Source organism: Gadus macrocephalus, chromosome 9, assembly GCF_031168955.1.
Source record: "Gadus macrocephalus chromosome 9, ASM3116895v1".
Taxonomy (NCBI): domain Eukaryota; kingdom Metazoa; phylum Chordata; class Actinopteri; order Gadiformes; family Gadidae; genus Gadus; species Gadus macrocephalus.
In genome coordinates, this window is record NC_082390.1 from 11,489,957 (window position 1) to 11,510,613 (window position 20,657).

General features: G+C 38.9%; 1 protein-coding gene across 2 annotated transcripts in view; it reads left to right on the forward strand.

The window, feature by feature from the left end:
* The window catches only part of map1ab (microtubule-associated protein 1Ab), a 41,361-nt gene extending 35,492 nt beyond the window's left edge, over positions 1-5,869 (forward strand). For both annotated transcript variants that reach the window (XM_060061724.1, XM_060061725.1), the window contains 2 exons: positions 25-257; positions 1,594-5,869. In XM_060061724.1, coding sequence (XP_059917707.1) covers positions 25-257; positions 1,594-1,749 — 389 coding nt within the window. In that variant the 3' untranslated portion in view covers positions 1,750-5,869. The remainder of the gene's footprint in view (positions 1-24; positions 258-1,593) is intronic.
* Positions 5,870-20,657: the final 14,788 nt, after the last annotated feature.

The following is a 20,657-nucleotide window of genomic DNA, read 5'->3' on the forward strand; positions in this document are numbered from 1 at the left end:
AATGTTCTTTGGATTCTGCTTCAGGGAACACCACCCCAAAGGCAGGTGCAGCAGTACCCTCTGGGCCACCCATCTATGTGGACTTGGCCTACGTGCCCAACCACTGCAGTGCCAAGAACGTGGACCAGGAGTTCTTCAAGAGGGTCCGGGCGTCTTACTATGTGGTTAGCGGCAATGACCCGGGCAGTGCAGAGCCCAGCCGTGGGGTTCTGGATGCCCTGCTGGAGGGCAAGTCCCACTGGGGCTCCAACCTACAGGTAGCTCTTTTACAAATGCCCTTGAAGCAATCATGATATAATGTATATTCCCACCGCCCCAAATGAATGGTCTTCTGCTATGGAGCAAAGTGGAGCTAGTGAAAAGTGCATTCCTAATTGTTTTAGTGTTTAATAATCAACTGCGTGGTTTATGTGTGACTGATGAAATGACTACTGTTTCAATGTATTTCCCCCGATTAATGTTTTGTTTATGCATCCAGATCCTGGATATGCTAAAGTGGTATAAATATATCCTTTTATTTTACAGTAAATGGACGTTATGCTTTACGGGCTGGTCCCCCCATATATCCATCCACTCCAGTCAGTTCAGTTAAGCTTTCCTAGTGAGAGATCATGGCTCGGTCAGAGGAGTAGTCGGTTGTGGTTAAGACAGCACACCCAAAGCTGATGGGGCTTGCTAACCTTTAGCTGCAATGGTTGAATAAGATTGGTTTTGGACTGCAATCCGGATATATGGCATTATCTAGATTCATATTATCTGCATTGGCTAACACACAGACACAGACACAGACACAGACACAGACACAGACACACACACACACACACACACACACACACACACACACACACACACACACACACACACACACACACACACACACACACACACACACACACACACACACACACACACACACACTTATCACTTATTAAGGGGGGTAGCCTCTATGTCCCCATGGGGCGTAGAGTCCCTGACCACTTCTCAAGTGTAATTGTGATCGATAGAATATTGAAAGATTTTGATGTCTGCATTAGTCTATGGAGTACACAGATCATGTGTATCCAAACGGTGTGTCATGTAAAGCTACGAAGCTTTTGCTTCGGGGCGTCATTTGACTTTGACCATGAATTATAACGTCCCAGAAAGACCCTCCCTCCCTCCCTGTTTGGCCATCATGAGGTGCTGCTCTCATGCACATGAGCTATGGTCAAGTTGTGTGCGTGAATGTGATAGACAGGCAAGGAGGATTCACCGAAAATCAATCAGGGAAGAGATTCAGAGGTCAAGAGAGCAGGAATGAGCCGGGAGCGGTCTGATATTGAAATGGTCTCATACAGAGGCAAGCACCCAGGCAACCAGAGCAGATACTCTCCCAGAGCATTTCACTCACTAATAGCAGACTCACTACAGCATCTTTAATTTGATACTCTCGCTCTCTCTCTCTCTCTCTCTCTCTCTCTCTCTCTCTCTCTCTCTCTCTCTCTCTCTCTCTCTCTCTCTCTCTCTCTCTCTCTCTCTCTCTCTCTCTCTCTCTCTCTCTCTCTCTCTCTCTCTCTCTCTCTCTCTCTCTCTATCCCTCTCTCTCCCCACCAGGTGACTCTGATCCCCACCCATGACACGGAGGTGACGCGGGAGTGGTACCAGCAGACCCACGAGAAGCAGCAGGAGCTCAACATCATGGTGCTGGCCTCCAGCAGCACCGTGGTCATGCAGGACGAGTCCTTCCCCGCCTGCAAGATCGAGTTCTGAACCTCCTCCTCCAGAGCTCCTCCTCTCCCATCCTCCCCCCCCCCCACTTCCCCCTCTCCCATTCTCAGCCTCCCCCCACCCTCCTCCTCCTCTCCTCCTCCCTCGCCGGTTCTCTGTCACAGGCTGGGTGGAGAGGCGGGAGCACTCTCTGCTCCTTGACGGTCCGCCTCATCTCCCCGTTATGAAAGCAGCCTCTACTGCATTAGCTGCAGTACTATTCAACTCATTTGCATTAGCTAAGATTAAATGGATTTGACCATCTCTGGTGTTCTAAAAATAATGTTGTTTATTTGTGATTTGCTTGTTGGTTTGTTTTCTATCTGAATTAACTCATGGGCTTAAGCCACTATGGAGACTAGATTCATCTTCAGTTTTTCCCCCAAATCACTTTATTGTCATACTACTCTACTAGTTCTATATATAACTTGTAGAATTGTAGAAAGACAATATTTTTTAGTTAATGTACTTGTGTACATGAAATACACAAATCTATTTGACGAAACAAGTGCCAAAAACCGCTGTTAGTTAAACCACTGCTAATTAACTCTAGTTGGTGGAAAACTTCCGCAGTCATTGAAATCACCAAAATCATTCAGATATCGATCAGAATCTAAAATTTCACAATCAGCAACTTGATTAATAGGTTTGTGTATGGTGTTTGATATTGTATTATTTTTATGTTGTTCCAAAGTCATAGCATAATTTTCCGTAAGATAATATCTTTACCTTGATGTGCAAGCAACTGCTAGTCTACAGTGCTTCACGTTATCGTCTGGATAAATCCATAGACAACAAACGGTAATGTTACTTATATACAAAAAATATAAATATACTGTCTTTTGTTGGGCAACTGTAGAAAGTGCCTGGTGTTAGCGCTTCTCAAGAAATACCATTCTAAAGTATTTCCTCGCGGCGTTTACTGCTTAGCTGGTGCATGATGCTTGAAACCTAGCTCGGACTCTTTCCGAATTTAGTTCAGGAGTTGCATCTGGTTGACATGTCGTCATTATAGGGCCTGCCTTGGGGAACACTGCAGTGCAACAGATAGGTCACAGCCCTGTTCTGGCTATATACCATGAAAAAAGAAAAGGCTGTTTGTGACGAGCTAATGGGATTGTATACTTATAATAACTGCTGGCTTTGATGGTTCCTTTCTTTGAATAGCTTAAGTCATTGTCAAGGTCTTTGTTTTATGAATGTACTGCGTGTGTATGTATCTATATATATAAATATGTACATATATATGAATATATATACACATTTGTATAAATGCATATATATATATATATATATATATATATATATACATTTATACAAACACACACACAGTCCATTCTAACATTACAGATGTTAAACAATTGACATGTTGTAATGGTAAATAATGATCTTGAAGGGATCGTTTGTTCTGTCGTGCATTTTAGACCGTGAACATTTAAAGCGATGATACACAACTTTCCTGTCTCAACGACTTAATATAGCGCCTGTCTTAAATATCACCGAGTGATGAAAGCGAGTGACCTTGGACCGTATCATGTCAATCCCGGGGGGTGGATATTATGCGATGGAGTTTGTATTTATTGGTTGCTTCCATTCATATGTATGAGATGATGTGGAAGGAGGAGGCTCATATGTGCCTTTCAAGTGGTGGTAGGAGGCTGGGCTATTTTACAGGCTGCACGTCAGCCAAACCTGAACCAGGGATCGAACGCAGGGTAAACCCACTCAAATGAGTCACGTAGGAAGACTTTGAGGACCAACCAGTTCACATATTCACACTCTGCAACATTTCCCCACCCAACACGTTGTGATCACAAGACAACGATTTTTTGATATTATTTACATTTCTGATGCAGATCTGTATCAGTAACCGGAGAGAAGAATGGACGCATTTGTCAAAGATTATATTCAAAGTTATCCACAGGAACAGAAATGAACGTATATGAATGTTAAGAAGCAAGGATTTGCACCAAGCAAGAATGCACTTTTTTGGGGGGAAGCTGTTGTGATGTTGGATGTGTTGTGTGTCATAGGATAAGCCCCGTTATGTGTTATTATCATTATAAATACAAAAGTTGGAAGATATGTGGCATAACGCAATATTTGATATAAATAATGATCTCCACAATTGCCTCCAACTTAGAGTTACAAGAAAAATGAAGGATTTGTTTAACTTTAAATGAACAGTTATCAGTGATATTGATCATGGATGATCATGAATGTGATCACAGTCATACAGAACAGAGTTATGGAAGGTATTAACAATAGTTATACAAATACATACTAAAGAGAGCTGCTTTTTTTTTTTTTTTACAAGCCTATAACGACATTTCTATGTCTTCAAAAGGGTTTGTGTTATGTTCTTATTGTATTGTGATCGTAAACAAGACGTAGTTTAACTCTCTAAGCTTATACTGTCAAATGATTTGTAGTCGGATCATTGACATTTAATGACTCTAAAATTACATAGACAAAACATTCTTCTCAGAGTTGGCTCTTTGAGGTTAAAACTCAACTTTCTGTTTACATAGCAATTGTTTCTGAGAGGCAGAGTTGAGGCTAGCTATGGGCCAGGCTGGGGTGAACTGACTGAAATAAAATATTGTCACCCCAAAGGTCCTGAAAAGAAAAAACTCCTCGTAAGCTCATGTGATTGCTGTTTATTATCGTTAAAACATTGCATGCCTCATTAATAAGGCTTAGGATCAATTAACTGAGGACTACTTCAAATAAACCAGCTTCCATTATCCCCAACAACTTACTGGAAGGCGTGTTACCCTGCTTGGCCCACTGTGCAAGTGTACTACAATAGATGAGCCAACATATCAACAAGTCTTTAAGACTTTTAGTAAAGATTTTGCACTTTATTCACGCTTTCCCTGTCAACACACTGAAATAAGCCTTTATGTATGCTATATGTGGCGGTTCAGACAGAGATATTTTCCATTATGCCCAAGAGAGACTAAGGTGTGGCCAAGTATGAAGTGAACACGTTTTTCAATGCTGTATGGGATGTATAATGTACAGGGAGAAAAAAAGAGGATTTGTTAAATGATTGTTTTTGAATGATTTCTTTCATTTTTTTTAAGATGGTTGAATAAGTCTTGAAAGAGATTTTATGTTGGCGGAATCCAAATCGTTGGTCTTAGGAACCTGTGACTCCTAGGGCATTGCTATCTAGCTGTGAAATAATAATAATATAAACAAAAATAGGCTATTTTTCTGAATGTAGGATCGGAATATTGCTGGATCAAAGCAATGAACAAGGATCCCAATCTTTAACCTTTTCCCAAAATAGGATGTTACAGAGAGAGGAGGCTGGGCTGAAGTGTTGTGTCGGGGTTCTGACTGGAACATCAACACGGGACATCTGTTAAGTGATGGTGGTTTCAGTTGCAACCCTACCTCCCAAAATATTTTTTTTTTGCTATTTCAGAAATCAAGTGGGATTCCGCAATGAACAATATTGTCACAGTGACAAGAGTACTAACTGCATCTGTAACATTTTCCTTTTCCTGAATATGACTTGAAACACATGCAGACTAAAACAGATTCAATAGTACATCTTACAAAAATCCCTGAAAGATGTTATCCTTCTTGTCATTTTAGCTGATTTTAAATATTTGCTCAACACTGCAGAGCTCTGACAACAGATATCGACACATACTGCTGACTCAAACAACACGACATTCAAATCCATGATCACGCCGACAGTAAATATAAGGAAACCAATAGACCACAACAGTGTCATTCGTCCATCTAACCTTTCTGCATGTGAAATATTTAGTTATATGCCTGAATGTGATAATTTGATTTAAATATCTATTTCAAGATATTTTAAAGAGGTATATTTGGAAGAAAAAAAAGCTTATTGTCTTAACTGGCATTGAAATTGCCGAATATAATACTGGGCTGTGCTTTTATGGTTTAACCTATGAAAATGTTTAGAGGACGCTGTACTACTTGTAATTCTGTTAGTTTCTCATTTTGGACATTGTAATATTCTGTATCTCTGTCTCTCTTTCTCTCTTTATCTCAATTGTAAAACTAGAATTACTGCTGAGTCATTGTAAAAGGGAACCAGCCTGGTGAATTAATCAATTAAAGTAGATTGAAATCCAAACTTGTTGTTTGTTTTTGTCTCTTTCAACACTTTACTAGTAACTATTATCTGTCTGCCAACGAGGTTTCCATGGAGACTGCCCTCACCTGACTCGATTGAACCCAGGTCTTCCACTGCTCCACAGAGTCAAGGTCGAAGGTCATAATTTACATTACAATTCGAACAACATTCTTGCATTTTCTACATGACATCATTTAGTTAGGTTACCATGGAGACCTAACATAATGAGACGCAGAAAGAGAAGACAGGAGAAAAGCACATATTATTAGTCATTAAAATAACTGACTGTTCACCAAACCAGACCATCAACCTCTAAAGAGCCACATGTTTTTCTTTTGGCAGATTAATTGGAGGCATTATAAATAACAATACACAAATGACATTAATAAGTTAGCTTTTGCAAACCCTCTAGCCTTTCCTGCTCCTACTATTTCACACCCACCTCTCTCGCTCTCTCTCTCTCTCTCTCTCTCTTTCTCTCTCTCTCTCTCTCTCTCTCTCTCTCTCTCTCTCTCTCTCTCTCTCTCTCTCTCTCTCTCTCTCCCTCTCTCTCTCTCTCTCTCTCTCTCTCTCTCTCTCTCTCTCTCTCTCTCTCTCTCTCTCTCTCACTCTTTGTTTTGTTTTCCTGGGTTGAGTGAGGAAACCATTCCTTAGCCTCATTTGCTCTTCATTGCCCAGGGAAACAAGCCCCTCTCTAGCCCCCCATGGTTTCCATGGGAACTTATATCCTAAGTTTCGGTAGAGGCGGTGTGGTGTTGGTGATACTTGTCTGTGCACTTGTTTTAATGCGTATGTGCGTGTGTGTGCGCGTGTGTATGTGATTGTGAAGACTGCCGACATGTAATTGCTGGTTTGCTGCCAGCATCCCCTGTAAGCTGTGTGTGACTGGTTGGGAGACAAGTCAATGAGTATAATCCAACTAGTCTGACAGCAGCTGCACCAGAGGGCGACTATTGCAGTGACAGGTGCAGCATAGGCGGCACTGAATTGGGGGATACTTTGGAGAAGACATTCAATAATTCAGCCGACTTGGGGTAACTATGCGATTCAAGGTTATTGAACACTGGAAACGGCAATTTCAGTAATCATGTGTTATCCTGCATTTCATTTGCTGAGTCGGGCAGCATTCATTTAGATTTAAAACTGAAAGTTAACATTTAATTTGATATAAAAACAATAACATGAAATAAAGAATTTGATACATTATGATTACATAATTAATTTTTAATAAGAGAAACACTCCGCAAGCAAGAGAAATTTCTTCCCCATCATTATCTTATCTCATTACACGGCTCTTCTCAATGCTGTGGAACGCGCCGTTCACTTGCATGGGCCTTCACAACTTCCGGCGGTGAATTATGTAACAGATAAATGTATAGAACGCCGGTCATTATCGGGAAAATAAGCCCAGACAGGGCGAACAGGACACCGATGCGCAGCGGAGGTGTCCTGTTTGCCCTGAAGGGGCTTATTTTCGATAATGACCGGCGACGTTCTTTACACAATCCTGCTTATTACACGGCTACTTGTCAAACCAAAAAAATCACTTCACACGGTGTGTCTTTTTACAATTTATTTGTTACCAGAATTCGTAGTGTTGATCAGCAGAGAAATAGTCTGCAAAAGACGTTGACGTCGCTTGGCAACCGAGTACGCCGGGGATGATAAATTACAGTACTACTTGCAGAGTGATAGTTCGGTAATTCCACAACCGTGAATTATCAAATATAATTCACCGCCGGAAGTTGTGAAGGGCCCATGATAGTGAACGGAGCCTTCAACGGCATTGAGGAATGTGGATTTTTAAATTAGAATGAGCCCCGGTTTGGCATTACAACTTTAAAATGGAAGAAACCTTTAGAATGGTTGACTAAATGTCGGTGGCAGAATGATTCACCCAATATTGTGTATTTGTAGGCCTGCATTACACTTAAAGTGTACATCCCCCTGTACGCGTAGGCCTACATTCCCTTATGTTTACATCGCCATGTGTAGTCCTACGTAGTCCTGTCTACAAAACCCTTTACGTGTTAATCACGCTACAGATCAACAAGCGTGTGAATGTGAGAATAGAGGGCTCTGCATGTGAGACGGCACGGTGGGGGACGTATGCCTCTTGACTTTGTGTGACTCAGCTTTTTTTTTCTCCACTCTGTCCTTCCATTCATCCACGGTTGCATTCGTGGAGAGAAATACATCTGGGGACGTCGCCATGGCAACGTGTGGCAGCAAGGCGAGGAGGTGTGAGTCATCACTAGAGGCCGCTTCGGGAGAGGAGTGTGGAGGGAGGAAGAGGATGTGAGCAAGTGAACAGCAGCAGAGGCAGAGCCATTAGACATTGTGCTTATAGAGAAGAGGAGGATGTGGGACAGCATTGTAGTTAGACCAGAGAATTAGAATAGTTAGAAAGCAATCAATAGCCTCTTTATTAAGCATACATGCACATATGTGTATGTATATACAGTATATACACATACACACACACACATACTGTAGGCCTATATATATATATATATATATACAGTATAATGTATGATTATATGTGCACACATACACCTCGAAAAAGGCAGATGAGGCCTGAAGCAGAACCCTTCTGCTTATTAATGACAATTTACGTAGAAAGAATGCTTAATTAATTCACTGTTTGCTTCTACCCAATGCGGTTATGAATAATAATAATAATAATAAATGAAATTTATATAGCGCTTAATATGGTACTCTAAGACGCTTTACATATTGCCCTATCAAAACTATGTAAGACAGACTGGATAAAGAAAAACAGAGGTTAAACATGAAGAATAAGGTGGGAGTTAGGTGGGGAAGGCTAGTGTGAAAAGGTATGTTTTGAGTGCAGATTTGAAAGAAGAGAGGGTTGGAGAGACTTTGATTTGGGAGGGGAGTGAATTCCAAAGGGTGGGGGCAGCAACTGAGAAGGCCCGATCACCCCAAGTCCAGCGCTTAGTCCGTGGAACTTGTAGCAGGTTGGCAGAGATGGACCTGAGGAATCGGGAGGGGGCGTGGTGATGGAGGAGGTCGGCAAGGTAGGGGGGGGGGGGCTAGGCTGTTGAGGGCCTTGTAGGTGATGAGTACGATTTTGAAGTTGATTCTGTGTTTAATTGGAAGCCAATGGAGTTCACGGAGGACAGGTGTGATGTGTTCTCTGGAGCGGGTACCAGTGAGGAGGTGTGCAGCTGAGTTCTGGACATATTGAAGTTTTTTGAGGACCTTGTTGGTGGTGCCGTAGAGAAGACCATTGCAGTAGTCAAGCCTGGATGAAATTAAAGCGTGGATGAGTGTCGCAGCAGCGGTAGTTGACAGCTTGGGGCGGAGGCGGGCGATGTTTCGGAGGTGGAAAAAGGCAGGTTTGGTAATATGGTTAATATGGGGGAGGAAGAGAGAGAGTGGGGTCCAGGATAACTCCAAGGTTAAGGATTTTGGTGGAGGGGGAATAAAAATGCCCCATAATTTGTTTGGATGGATGTCTGTATGCCTGAAAAGCCAGTAGAAACACTAACAAAAGTGAAGGGGTCTACCATTTTTGTTGAATGATTTCTGCAGTTTAGATGCTGTTTAGCGTATGAATGCCATTCACAGGTCAGATGTTGTACTAGATTTTTACATACAGTCCTGTGTTGTGCAGGATAGCCGGGAGCAGGCGGAGTCAACATCTACAAAGTTCGCCACGACTGTGAAAATAAACGGGTGACGTCACAAACACTGGTTCATCATTTAAAAGAACAAAAAAAGTTAGCCTAGCCCCACCTGTTTTTTACATGTAGAAACGCCACTGCCTATCTATTCCAGACCCATCCAAATGAAATTTTAAAACCCACACCTATTAAAAATGAAGTCATTGGCATGAGATGTACGGCTAACCAATGGCATGGAAGCACTGGGCGTGTCGGATAATCATAATTAAATTCCAATAACACCCCTTCCCCCCAAATCCAGAATTTGCAACAGAAGTCGTCAAACTATTATTTGAACAACCCAATTAAAACTCAAACTATAGTAGATTTAAGCAAATAGCAACTTAACTGTAGTCATGGCTTGATAAGGACTTAAACATATAGTGGGGAGTGTCAGAGCCTAACCAAATACCTAATCATAATTGTTTCCCCATACCCCAGAAGCTCCTGTTGATATTTACAATGATCTGATATAGAAATAGTCATTAATAATCACAGGGCTCAGGATTTGTAGTCAGTGCGCCCAAATATTGAAATGGTTAAACCTGCACTATGTAACTTTTCCACTAGAGCTAATAACTATATTAAACAAGAATCTACAATTTCAGAACTATGTTGTCGCCGAAGTTTTGCGGCGCAGCAAATCAAGTTTGGCGGCGCAGCAAAAGTTTTGCGGCGCAGCAAAGGTTTTGCGGCGCAGTAAAGGTTTTGCTGCAAAACAGCGCTGCAGTTTTGCAGCGCGGGAAGTTTCGCGGCACGGCGAAGTTTCGCGGCACGGCAAGTTTTGCCCGCGGTGCTTCTGAATTCATTCACAACCATGGCCGACATTTCGAGCATTGCATGTCTTTACCTGTTGTGGAAGAGGGAGAGACGTCGGAATGCCCGTCGTTTATGGGTTCATGAGACCATTCGGAGCCTGGAAGGCTGGTGCTGCCTGGCACCCAACTGGGTTTTGTTTGGGGTTGTTATTCTAGCCCTTTAGCATACTCATAGTTTAGTTTAACTGTAAACACAACTACACTACAGAACGCTGATTTGTGGGTTTTTTCGAGTTATTAAATAAATGTAACGGTAGTGAACTCTAGGTCACTCCAAGGGAGTAACACTGATTGGCTGTTACGGCATGTCACTCAGTGGCAACGCCTCAGTGGCAACGCCTCAGTGGCAACGCCTCAGTGGCAACGCCTCAGTGGCAACGCCTCAGTGGCAACGCCTCAGTGGCAACGCCTCAGTGGCAACGCCTCAGTGGCAACGCCTCAGTGGCAACGCCTCAGTGGCTGTCATCACGCGTTTGCTGCCGAAAAGTTGAAATATTTCAACTCGAGCAGCATTTGTCGCACCGCAAAATACGTGAACGCGCCCGCCGCCCGTGCCCGCTGGGGGTAACAACAGTGTTACCCCCTATGTTTTATTTGATAAATATCGACAGTGTTACCCCTTATGTTTATTTCATGACGGCCGATAAAAAAAAGACAGAGTTACCCCTCATGTTTTTTCCATGTTGACCAAATAAAAATGATAGTGGTACCCCTATCTACGTTTTTACGGGGATCCGAACCTGCGCTGTTCAGAGCGTTAACCTCCAAACTTATCAATGCACCATCAAGACACCAATTCAAGTCTTCACAATGGTTATACTTGACTTTATAATTAGCATGAAATAGAAATATACGTCTTCCAACAGAGGAGATCAACCGGACTAGAACCCCGGTCTCCTGGTGGTTAGCTCACAGCTCTCTGAACTTCCCACTGAGATTTGTAGTTTAATGATGTCGGAGGTTATATATGACAGTGCAATAGACATGATAGCATTACGTTTAAAATTAAAGTTATTATGTTTTCCACAGAAATTGAGCCGCGGTCTCCAGTGGGTTAGGCAGAGTGCACTCCACTGCACCACTGAGGCGATGACAATACACAATAATCAATCATCAATAAAGAGGATATACAAGTCATTAAAATGTATGTGTTTATTTCTATTATTTCCCTTATGTTTTTTTTTTCATGACGACCAATAAAAAAACAACAGTGTTACCCCTTATATTTTATTTGACAAAGACAACAGTGTTACCCTTTATGCTTTTTTTCATGACGACCAATAAAAAACAACAGTGTTACCCCTTATGTTTTTTTTCATGACGACCAATAAAAAACAACAGTGTTACCCCTTATGTTTTTTTTCATGACGACCAGTAAAAAACAACAGTGTTACCCCTTATGTTTTTTTTCATGACGACCAATAAAAAACAACAGTGTTACCCCTTATGTTTTTTTTCATGACGACCAATAAAAACCAACAGTGTTACCCCTTATGTTTTTTTTTCATGACGACCAATAAAAAACAACAGTCTTACCCCTTATGGTTTTTTTTCATGACGACCAATAAAAAACAACAGTCTTACCCCTTATGTTTTTTTTCATGACGACCAATAAAAAACAACAGTGTTACCCCTTATGTTTTTTTTCATGACGACCAATAAAAAACAACAGTGTTACCCCTTATGTTTTTTTTCATGACGACCAATAAAAAACAACAGTGTCACCCCTTATGTTTTTTTTTATGACGACCAATAAAAAACAACAGTGTTACCCCTTATGTTTTTTTTCATGACGACCAATAAAAAAGAACAGTGTTACCCCTTATGGTTTTTTTCATGACGACCAATAAAAAACAACAGTGTTACCCCGTTTGTTTTTTTTCATGACGACCAATAAAAAACGACAGTGTTACCCCTTGTGGTCTTTTTCATGACGACCAAAGAAAAACAACAGTGTTACCCCCTATGTTTTATTTGATAAATATCGACAGTGTTACCCCTTATGTTTATTTCATGACAGCCGATAAAAAACGACAGAGTTACCCCGCATGTTTTTTTTCATGACGACCAATAAAAAACAACAGTGTTACCCCTTATGTTTTTTTTTATGACGACCAATAAAAAACAACAGTGTTACCCCTTATGTTTTTTTTCATGACGACCAATAAAAAACAACAGTGTTACCCCTTATGGTTTTTTTCATGACGACCAATAAAAAACAACAGTGTTACCCCTTATGTTTTATTTGACAAAGACAACAGTGTTACCCTTTATGCTTTTTTTCATGAAAACCAATAAAAAACAACAGTGTTACCCCTTATGTTTTTTTTCATGACGACCAATAAAAAACAGCAGTGTTACCCCTTATGTTTTTTTTCATGACGACCAATAAAAAACAACAGTGTAACCCCTTATGGTTTTTTTCATGACGACCAATAAAAAACAACAGTGTTACCCCTTTTGTTTTTTTTCATGACGACCAAAGAAAAACAACAGTGTTACCCCTTATGTTTTTTTTCATGACGACTAATAAAAAACGACAGTGTTACCCCTTGTGGTTTTTTTCATGACGACCAAAGAAAAACAACAGTGTTACCCCCTATGTTTTATTTGATAAATATCGACAGTGTTACCCCTTATGTTTGTTTCATGACGGCCGATAAAAAACGACAGTTACCCCGCATGTTTTTTTTCATGACGACCAATAAAAAACAAGTGTTACCCCTTATGTTTTTTTTCATGACGACCAATAAAAAAAAACAGTGTTACCCCTTATGTTTTTTTTCATGACGACCAATAAAAAACAACAGTGTTACCCCTTATGGTTTTTTTCATGACGACCAATAAAAAACAACAGTGTTACCCCTTATGTTTTTTTCCATGACGACCAATAAAAAACGACAGTGTTACACCCTGTGGTTTTTTTCATGACGACCAAAGAAAAACAACAGTGTTACCCCCTATGTTTTATTTGATAAATATCGACAGTGTTACCCCTTATGTTTATTTCATGACGGCCGATAAAAAACGACAGAGTTACCCCTCATGTTTTTTCCATGTTGACCAAATAAAAATGAAAGTGGTACCCCTATCTACGTTTTTACGGGGATCCGAACCTGAGCTGTTCAGAGCGTTAACCTCCAAACTTATCAATGCACCATCAAGACACCGATACAAGTCTTCACAATGGTTATACTTGACTTTATAATTAGCATGAAATAGAAATATACGTCTTCCAACAGAGGAGATCAACCGGACTAGAACCCCGGTCTCCTGGTGGTTAGCTCACAGCTCTCTAAACTTCCCACTGAGATTTGTAGTTTAATGATGTTGGAGGTTATATATGAAAGTGCAATAGACATGATAGCATTACGTTTAAAATTAACGTTATTATGTTTTCCACAGAAATTGAGCCGCGGTCTCCAGTGGGTTAGGCAGAGTGCACTCCACTGCACCACTGAGGCGATGACAATACACAATAATCAATCATCAATAAAGAGGATATACAAGTCATTAAAATGTATGAGTGTATTTCTATTATTTCCCTTATGTTTTTTTTTATGACGACCAATAAAAAAACAACAGTGTTACCCCTTATATTTTATTTGACAAAGACAACAGTGTTACCCTTTATGCTTTTTTTCATGACGACCAATAAAAAACAACAGTGTTACCCCTTATGTTTTTTTTCATGACGACCAATAAAAAACAACAGTGTTACCCCTTATGTTTTTTTTCATGACGACCATTAAAAAACAACAGTGTTACCCCTTATGTTTTTTTTCATGACGACCAATAAAAAACAACGGTGTTACCCCTTATGTTTTTTTTCATGACGACCAGTAAAAAACCACAGCGTTACCCCTTATGTTTTTTTTCATGACAACCAATAAAAAACAACAGTGTTACCCCTTATGGTTTTTTTCATGACGACCAGTAAAAAACAACAGTGTTACCCCTTATGTTTTTTTTCATGACGACCAATAAAAAACAATAGTCTTACCCCTTATGTTTTTTTTCATGACGACCAATAAAAAACAACAGTGTTATCCCTTATGTTTTTTTTTATGACGACCAATAAAAAACAACAGTGTTACCCCTTATGTTTTTTTTTATGACGACCAATAAAAAACAACAGTGTTACCCCTTATGTTTTTTTTCATGACGACCAGTAAAAAACCACAGTGTTACCCCTTATGTTTTTTTTCATGACGACCAATAAAAAACAACAGTCTTACCCCTTATGTTTTTTTTCATGACGACCAAAGAAAAACAACAGTGTTACCCCCTATGTTTTATTTGATAAATATCGACAGTGTTACCCCTTATGTTTTTTTTCATGACGACCAATAAAAACGACAGTGTTACCCCTTGTGGTTTTTTTCATGACGACCAAAGAAAAACAACAGTGTTACCCCCTATGTTTTATTTGATAAATATCGACAGTGTTACCCCTTATGTTTATTTCATGACGGCCGATAAAAAACGACAGTTACCCCTTATGTTTTTTTTCATGACGACCAATAAAAAACAACAGTGTTACCCCTTATGTTTTTTTTCATGACGACCAATAAAAAACAACAGTGTTACCCCTTATGTTTTTTTTTTCATGACGACCATTAAAAAACAACAGTGTTACCCCTTATGTTTTTTTTCATGACGACCAATAAAAAACAACGGTGTTACCCCTTATGTTTTTTTTCATGACGACCAGTAAAAAACCACAGCGTTACCCCTTATGTTTTTTTTCATGACGACCAATAAAAAACAACAGTGTTACCCCTTATGGTTTTTTTCATGACGACCAGTAAAAAACAACAGTGTTACCCCTTATGTTTTTTTTCATGACGACCAATAAAAAACAATAGTCTTACCCCTTATGTTTTTTTTCATGACGACCAATAAAAAACAACAGTGTTATCCCTTATGTTTTTTTTTATGACGACCAATAAAAAACAACAGTGTTACCCCTTATGTTTTTTTTTATGACGACCAATAAAAAACAACAGTGTTACCCCTTATGTTTTTTTTCATGACGACCATTAAAAAACAACAGTGTTACCCCTTATGTTTTTTTTCATGACGACCAATAAAAAACAACAGTGTTACCCCTTATGTTTTTTTTCATGACGACCAGTAAAAAACCACAGTGTTACCCCTTATGTTTTTTTTCATGACGACCAATAAAAAACAACAGTCTTACCCCTTATGTTTTTTTTCATGACGACCAAAGAAAAACAACAGTGTTACCCCCTATGTTTTATTTGATAAATATCGACAGTGTTACCCCTTATGTTTTTTTTCATGACGACCAGTAAAAAACAACAGTGTTACCCCTTATGTTTTTTTTCATGACGACCAATAAAAACGACAGTGTTACCCCTTGTGGTTTTTTTCATGACGACCAAAGAAAAACAACAGTGTTACCCCCTATGTTTTATTTGATAAATATCGACAGTGTTACCCCTTATGTTTATTTCATGACGGCCGATAAAAAACGACAGTTACCCCGCATGTTTTTTTTCATGACGACCAATAAAAAACAACAGTGTTACCCCTTATGTTTTTTTTCATTACGACCAATGAAAAACAACAGTGTTACCCCTTATGTTTTTTTTCATGAAGACCAGTAAAAAACAACAGTGTTACCCCTTATGTTTTTTTTCATGACGACCAATAAAAAACGACAGTGTTACCCCTTATGTTTGTTTCATGACGGCCGATAAAAAACGACAGAGTTACCCCTCATGTTTTTTCCATGTTGACCAAATAAAAATGATAGTGGTACCCCTGTCTACGTTTTTACCGGGATCCGAACCTGAGCTGTTTAGAGCGTTAACCTCCAAACTTATCAATGCACCATCAAGACACCGATTCAAGTCTTCACAATGGTTATACTTGACTTTATAATTCGCATGAAATAGAAATATACGTCTTCCAACAGAGGAGATCAACCGGACTAGAACCCCGGTCTCCTGGTGGTTAGCTCACAGCTCTCTACACTTCCCACTGAGATTTGTAGTTTAATGATGTTGTAGGTTATATATGACAGTGCAATAGACATGATAGCATTACGTTTAAAATTAAAGATTTTATGTTTTCCACAGAAATTGAGCCGCGGTCTCCAGTGGGTTAGGCAGAGTGCACTCCACTGCACCACTGAGGCGATGACAATACACACTAATGAATCATCAATAAAGAGGATATACATGTCATTAAAATGTATGTGTGTATTTCTATTATTTCCCTTATGTTTTTTTTCATGACGACCAATAAAAAAACAACAGTGTTACCCCTTATATTTTATTTGACAAAGACAACAGTGTTACCCTTTATGCTTTTTTTCATGACGACCAATAAAAAACAACAGTGTTACCCCTTATGTTTTTTTTCATGACGACCAATAAAAAACAACAGTGTTACCCCTTATGTTTTTTTTCATGACGACCAATAAAAAACAAGTCTTACCCCTTATGTTTTTTTTCATGACGACCAATAAAAAACAACAGTGTTACCCCTTATGTTTTTTTTCATGACGACCAATAAAAACCAACAGTGTTACCCCTTATGTTTTTTTTCATGACGACCAATAAAAAACAACGGTGTTACCCCTTATGTTTTTTTTCATGACGACCAGTAAAAAACCACAGCGTTACCCCTTATGTTTTTTTTCATGACAACCAATAAAAAACAACAGTGTTACCCCTTATGGTTTTTTTCATGACGACCAGTAAAAAACAACAGTGTTACCCCTTATGTTTTTTTTCATGACGACCAATAAAAAACAATAGTCTTACCCCTTATGTTTTTTTTCATGACGACCAATAAAAAACAACAGTGTTATCCCTTATGTTTTTTTTTATGACGACCAATAAAAAACAACAGTGTTACCCCTTATGTTTTTTTTTATGACGACCAATAAAAAACAACAGTGTTACCCCTTATGTTTTTTTTCATGACGACCAGTAAAAAACCACAGTGTTACCCCTTATGTTTTTTTTCATGACGACCAATAAAAAACAACAGTCTTACCCCTTATGTTTTTTTTCATGACGACCAAAGAAAAACAACAGTGTTACCCCCTATGTTTTATTTGATAAATATCGACAGTGTTACCCCTTATGTTTTTTTTCATGACGACCAATAAAAACGACAGTGTTACCCCTTGTGGTTTTTTTCATGACGACCAAAGAAAAACAACAGTGTTACCCCCTATGTTTTATTTGATAAATATCGACAGTGTTACCCCTTATGTTTATTTCATGACGGCCGATAAAAAACGACAGTTACCCCTTATGTTTTTTTTCATGACGACCAATAAAAAACAACAGTGTTACCCCTTATGTTTTTTTTCATGACGACCAATAAAAAACAACAGTGTTACCCCTTATGTTTTTTTTTTCATGACGACCATTAAAAAACAACAGTGTTACCCCTTATGTTTTTTTTCATGACGACCAATAAAAAACAACGGTGTTACCCCTTATGTTTTTTTTCATGACGACCAGTAAAAAACCACAGCGTTACCCCTTATGTTTTTTTTCATGACGACCAATAAAAAACAACAGTGTTACCCCTTATGGTTTTTTTCATGACGACCAGTAAAAAACAACAGTGTTACCCCTTATGTTTTTTTTCATGACGACCAATAAAAAACAATAGTCTTACCCCTTATGTTTTTTTTCATGACGACCAATAAAAAACAACAGTGTTATCCCTTATGTTTTTTTTTATGACGACCAATAAAAAACAACAGTGTTACCCCTTATGTTTTTTTTTATGACGACCAATAAAAAACAACAGTGTTACCCCTTATGTTTTTTTTCATGACGACCATTAAAAAACAACAGTGTTACCCCTTATGTTTTTTTTCATGACGACCAATAAAAAACAACAGTGTTACCCCTTATGTTTTTTTTCATGACGACCAGTAAAAAACCACAGTGTTACCCCTTATGTTTTTTTTCATGACGACCAATAAAAAACAACAGTCTTACCCCTTATGTTTTTTTTCATGACGACCAAAGAAAAACAACAGTGTTACCCCCTATGTTTTATTTGATAAATATCGACAGTGTTACCCCTTATGTTTTTTTTCATGACGACCAGTAAAAAACAACAGTGTTACCCCTTATGTTTTTTTTCATGACGACCAATAAAAACGACAGTGTTACCCCTTGTGGTTTTTTTCATGACGACCAAAGAAAAACAACAGTGTTACCCCCTATGTTTTATTTGATAAATATCGACAGTGTTACCCCTTATGTTTATTTCATGACGGCCGATAAAAAACGACAGTTACCCCGCATGTTTTTTTTCATGACGACCAATAAAAAACAACAGTGTTACCCCTTATGTTTTTTTTCATTACGACCAATGAAAAACAACAGTGTTACCCCTTATGTTTTTTTTCATGAAGACCAGTAAAAAACAACAGTGTTACCCCTTATGTTTTTTTTCATGACGACCAATAAAAAACGACAGTGTTACCCCTTATGTTTGTTTCATGACGGCCGATAAAAAACGACAGAGTTACCCCTCATGTTTTTTCCATGTTGACCAAATAAAAATGATAGTGGTACCCCTGTCTACGTTTTTACCGGGATCCGAACCTGAGCTGTTTAGAGCGTTAACCTCCAAACTTATCAATGCACCATCAAGACACCGATTCAAGTCTTCACAATGGTTATACTTGACTTTATAATTCGCATGAAATAGAAATATACGTCTTCCAACAGAGGAGATCAACCGGACTAGAACCCCGGTCTCCTGGTGGTTAGCTCACAGCTCTCTACACTTCCCACTGAGATTTGTAGTTTAATGATGTTGTAGGTTATATATGACAGTGCAATAGACATGATAGCATTACGTTTAAAATTAAAGATTTTATGTTTTCCACAGAAATTGAGCCGCGGTCTCCAGTGGGTTAGGCAGAGTGCACTCCACTGCACCACTGAGGCGATGACAATACACACTAATGAATCATCAATAAAGAGGATATACATGTCATTAAAATGTATGTGTGTATTTCTATTATTTCCCTTATGTTTTTTTTCATGACGACCAATAAAAAAACAACAGTGTTACCCCTTATATTTTATTTGACAAAGACAACAGTGTTACCCTTTATGCTTTTTTTCATGACGACCAATAAAAAACAACAGTGTTACCCCTTATGTTTTTTTTCATGACGACCAATAAAAAACAACAGTGTTACCCCTTATGTTTTTTTTCATGACGACCAATAAAAAACAAGTCTTACCCCTTATGTTTTTTTTCATGACGACCAATAAAAAACAACAGTGTTACCCCTTATGTTTTTTTTCATGACGACCAATAAAAACCAACAGTGTTACCCCTTATGTTTTTTTTCATGACGACCAATAAAAAACGACAGCGTTACCCCTTGTGGTTTTTTTCATGACGACCAAAGAAAAAAAACAGTGTTACCCCCTATGTTTTATTTGATAAATATCGACAGTGTTACCCCTTATGTTTATTTCATGACGGCCGATAAAAAACGACAGAGTTACCCCGCATGTTTTTTTTCATGACGACCAATAAAAAACAACAGTGTTACCCCTTATGGTTTTTTTCATGACGACCAATAAAAAACAACAGTGTTACCCCTTATGTTTTTTTTCATGACGACCAATAAAAAACGACAGTGTTACCCCTTGTGGTTTTTTTCATGACGACCAAAGAAAAACAACAGTGTTACCCCCTATGTTTTATTTGATAAATATCGACAGTGTTACCCCTTATGTTTATTTCATGACGGCCGATAAAAAACGACAGAGTTACCCCTCATGTTTATTCCATGTTGACCAAATAAAAATGATAGTGGTACCCCTATCTACGTTTATACGGGGATCCAAACCTGAGCTGTTCAGAGCGTTAACCTCCAAACTTATCAATGCACCATCAAGACACCGATTCTAGTCTTCACAATGGTTATACTTGACTTTATAATTCGCATGAAATAGAAATATACATCATCCAACAGAGGAGATCAACCGGACTAGAACCCCGGTCTCCTGGTGGTTAGCTCACAGCTCTCTACACTTCCCACTGAGATTTGTAGTTTAACGAAGTCGGAGGTTATATATGACAGTGCAATAGACATGATAGCATTACGTTTAAAATTAAAGATATTATGTTTTCCACAGAAATTGAGCCGCGGTCTCCAGTGGGTTAGGCAGAGTGCACTCCACTGCACCACTGAGGCGATGACAATACACAATAATCAATCATCAATAAAGAGGATATACATGTCATTAA